Below are 3,829 nucleotides of genomic sequence, written 5' to 3'. Positions count from 1 at the left end.
TACAAGCAAGTAAAGAAGAAAAATAACAACAAAAGTAAAAAGTGCTAAGCTAGGTGGAATAAGGGCGAGGGGTTAGTGGATAAGGAGTTGAAGGCAAGAGTGAAAAGGTGAGTTGAGGGATTGTTTGAATAATGTGAGAGGTGTTTTGAAGGAGTAGTGTGCTGCTAGCTTCCTGTAAAACATATTGAACCATGACTTCACCCCAGTCTCCCTAAATGACACCTTTGGAAATCCTTGGGTTGTGTAATTGAATGTAATACAGATGAGTGTTGAATTAAGTCCTGTCCGTACCTGCTCCATGTTCCTGGCGTACATGTCTTTGGCTCCTGCCACAGCAGTCAGGTTGTTGGCTTCTGCTGTCGCCTGACAAACCGGAGGAGATGATGAGTTTAGGATTCAAACCGAACTAGAACCGTAGCTAATGAGATCCCTCAGACAGTAACTGACCTGCAGCATGGACTTTGGGTGAGGCAGCTCCTCCCCTTGGTAGATCTTTATGTAAGCCTGCAGGAAAGAGATATTACACAGATTATCAAACCAGTGTCTCCTGTACCATGTTCTGCCAGCTGACAGAAAATCTACAGTCTGGTGAGGACTTTCTTAGGATTCACTTTACAGCAGCAAATGGCACAATGGGCGGTGTTTAAAAAGAGGATTAAACCAACAAAAAAAGCTGGATTTAAAACTGAGACATAATTTAAGTGATAATTAGAACATATCAATCATAAAATGGTGTCTTTTTTTTGTCAAAATAAACAAAATGTTAAAGCTCTGCAAGCCATCAACAAAAGGCAAAAAAAAACGTTATAATTATTTTAACATGTCTTCATTTTACAAATGTTTTTTTTCCTATGACACCACTGTTAAAATGTCTAATTTTGCTAAAATGCCAAAACAACGTCAGACAACACACCCTTATCTTTTGCTATTTGTGTGAATTATAAATCTAGTGCACTTTGCAGCACCTTGAAGTACTCCAGGAGATCTCTGCAGGTGACTTTGTTTCCTCCGATCTCCTTCTCCACCAGACGCTCGGGGGCCAGCAGGAGAGGAACCAGCCTGGCCAGCTCCATCTTGAAATCCCCATCGATGTCTGAAACACACAAACACACACCTTGATTGACCTCTGCAACAAGCATTTCAGTCCGGCTCACTTCATTATTAGAGTATTATTATTATTGTTCCTGTTTGCTCACCTTTCAGCCTGCCGTCAAAGCAGGGGTTGATGGCCACCTTGAGGCCGGGATGAGGCAGCAGGAAGCAGCCGATGTTGGAGAAGCAGGAGTGGATGTGCTTCCTCACGTTCTGCAGCTCTTCATGTTGGTTCTGTTTCACCTGAGTCAGCAGAAAACCATTTACTCTCAGAGTGAAAGCGTGTGCTTTTTCCTCTCGTCATTGACTGATGAGTGTGTACACAAACCTCTCACGAAGCAAATTTACACAGAGCTGAACAGACTCTGCTGTTAAGCGTGCTTTTCAAAAGAGGAGTGTCTGACAGGAGCAGTGAGTGTGTGTGTGTCCTGATGCATAAATATATTGAACGATGTGTTTAACTATAACTTATCAATTATTCTCACCTGTAGTCTTCTATCCAGGAATTGGTTTCCACCTTCCAGTCCGTAGCCGTGTTCATAAGGATAACACCAGTCCCGAATCAGGAACATCAGGGACTGAACACACAGGAAAACAACAACACAGATGACAATTTAAAAAAAAATGAAAATAAGTCAATAAAAAAGGTGTCTATATATTGATTACTTAGATTTAAAAGTACAATTTTAAGATTTATAATAATTTTTGGATTTTCTTACTAACTTTTTAACTTATATGTTCCATAACGTTCCTGTTTTCAGATACAAATTCTAATTACATTTCTCAATTATATGGATCTAGTCAATATAAATACATGACCTACTGAGCAGCCACTTGTGTAATTATAGTATATGTTATGGACTAGGATCATTTTCAACGGTTTATATTAATACATTCGGACAACACGCATGTTAGGGCTGCTCGGTTATGGCAAAAATCATAATCTCGATTATTTGGGTCAATAATTGATATCACGATTATTAAAAAAGATTATCCATTTACTTTGAAAACATCAATTTTTTGAAAAAAAAATGTGAACAGTATGTCAAGTATAATTCAACTGAAAAACCAATAAAAAAAAATTAAATTAAATGTTTTTTAATAAAAAAAAAAAAGTTTAAATAATCGTTTTAATTTAAATGATGTTGTTTTCATAAGCATTGCAAGCCAAAATCGTAATTGCGATTAAAATACGATTAATTGAGCAGCCCTAATGCATGTACACGAGTACACAGTCAACAGAGGCGTCAGTACCTGGAAAGGTTTCAGGCAGATCTCTTCCATTGCCAGGCGGCCATATTCTGTGAAGAGCTACAGATGGGAGAAAAACACATTTGATCAGGAAACAAAAGTAACTTCGGAGCTACTGTTCCGTGGGAGTAGACAACACAATACCAACCTGCAGATGCTGCAAGTCGTCCTCCTGTATGTTCTGGGAGAGATTGTACACCTGAGAAGAAGGAAGACAAATATGAGACATAAATACTGACATTTTAAGAGAAAAAAAAAAGCATATTTTTCCTAAGACAGGAAGTGCTTTGAAGTGTCACCTGCACAGAGCTGGTCATGGTGCTGAGGGCGAACACAGTGGCACAGTCCTTTATGGTGGACTGGCTGTCAAACGCTCCCTGAGTGTCAACGAGCAGCACAGCAACCTGTTGGGACGAGAGGGGACACATTTAAACTGCTGCACACTTCAGCTTGGCGGGGCCTGGGATCCTGCTTCAATTGTTTATGCATGTAAACGTCACGAAGAGAAAACAGATGTGATGTTGAGCAGATTCTCCCAACGCCTTTCTGTATTGATTGTTTTGATTGGTGTTTACCTTGTTGCCATCAGGCTTGTCGACCACAAACACTTCGCTCCAGATCTGAATTCCTGTGGTCTCCCTCTCGCAGCCTCCTCTCCAAGTGAAGCCAGTCAGCGGCTCATCATCTCCTCCCATCCACGACTCACCCTGTTGAAGAGGGGAAGAGGGAGGAAACAGGGGGGTGAGACAAGAAGAATGACAATATGAAATATTGGTTAGGTTACGAAAAGGTGGAAAAATCTCCATAGAGTGATAGAGGTGCAGTTTGTAAATTGCTAGAGTAAGAGGCAGAGATTGTTGAGAGAAGGTAGAGATAATGGTACGAGAGAGGGAGGGAGGAATGGGGGGGGAAATGAAAGAAGAGAGAGCAGGGCTCTCAACTAACTTTTTTCACCATCCTCCCGGAACCGTCACGAAATACAATCTAAGCCGTCCTGAAATGAATGTGGACCGTCCCGAATTTAAAATATTAGTTTTTCTACATTATCATTAGTTAAAATTATTCAAAGTGACCTTTAACATAAATAAAACATCATACAAATCTAGAAGATGATTCATCAACCTTTTTATTTGAGGAAATCAGTCAAACACAGAAACAAAGGCCAAATATATATTTTTTAAAAACACACAAACGACAAAGTGACTCTAATATTGAATCCAATCAAGTCCCATCCAATTAACACAAAGAATCCAACACTCTGTCCTGAAGACAGAACCCAGAGTAACCACTAACCAGGATGACAGTCTGTAACACAGTCAGGAGACCTTTACAAACTGCCCCGCCCCGTGTGTGTGTGTGTGTGTGTGTGTGTGTGTGTGTGTGTGTGTGTGTGTGTGTGTGTGTGTGAGTGTTTTGCGGGTTGCTAAATGTTTTGTGTGTTTATGTTGACGAGGTTTAATAACTGTGTGCTACACAAAACGTGCAG

The 3,829-nt window shown here is 40.3% G+C and overlaps 1 protein-coding gene across 1 annotated transcript in view; it reads right to left on the bottom strand.

Moving 5' to 3' along the window:
- LOC104944527 (atlastin-2-like) overlaps positions 1–3,178 on the bottom strand; it is a gene marked incomplete at its 5' end in the record, with an annotated part of 8,366 nt that extends 5,188 nt beyond the window's left edge. Inside the window, 9 exons of the mRNA XM_010770071.1 lie at positions 292–363; positions 448–504; positions 966–1,093; positions 1,197–1,335; positions 1,578–1,670; positions 2,347–2,403; positions 2,492–2,542; positions 2,643–2,747; positions 2,919–3,178. Of these exons, the coding sequence (XP_010768373.1) occupies positions 292–363; positions 448–504; positions 966–1,093; positions 1,197–1,335; positions 1,578–1,670; positions 2,347–2,403; positions 2,492–2,542; positions 2,643–2,747; positions 2,919–3,178 (962 nt within the window). The remainder of the gene's footprint in view (positions 1–291; positions 364–447; positions 505–965; positions 1,094–1,196; positions 1,336–1,577; positions 1,671–2,346; positions 2,404–2,491; positions 2,543–2,642; positions 2,748–2,918) is intronic.
- Between the last annotated feature and the right edge of the window lie 651 nt (positions 3,179–3,829).

Source organism: Notothenia coriiceps, unplaced genomic scaffold (genome assembly GCF_000735185.1).
Source record: "Notothenia coriiceps isolate Sejong01 unplaced genomic scaffold, NC01 NC01_scaffold00008313, whole genome shotgun sequence".
Lineage (NCBI taxonomy): Eukaryota > Metazoa > Chordata > Actinopteri > Perciformes > Nototheniidae > Notothenia > Notothenia coriiceps.
Note: the sequence above shows the minus strand (reverse complement) of the source record. Positions and strands in the feature narration are given on the sequence as shown.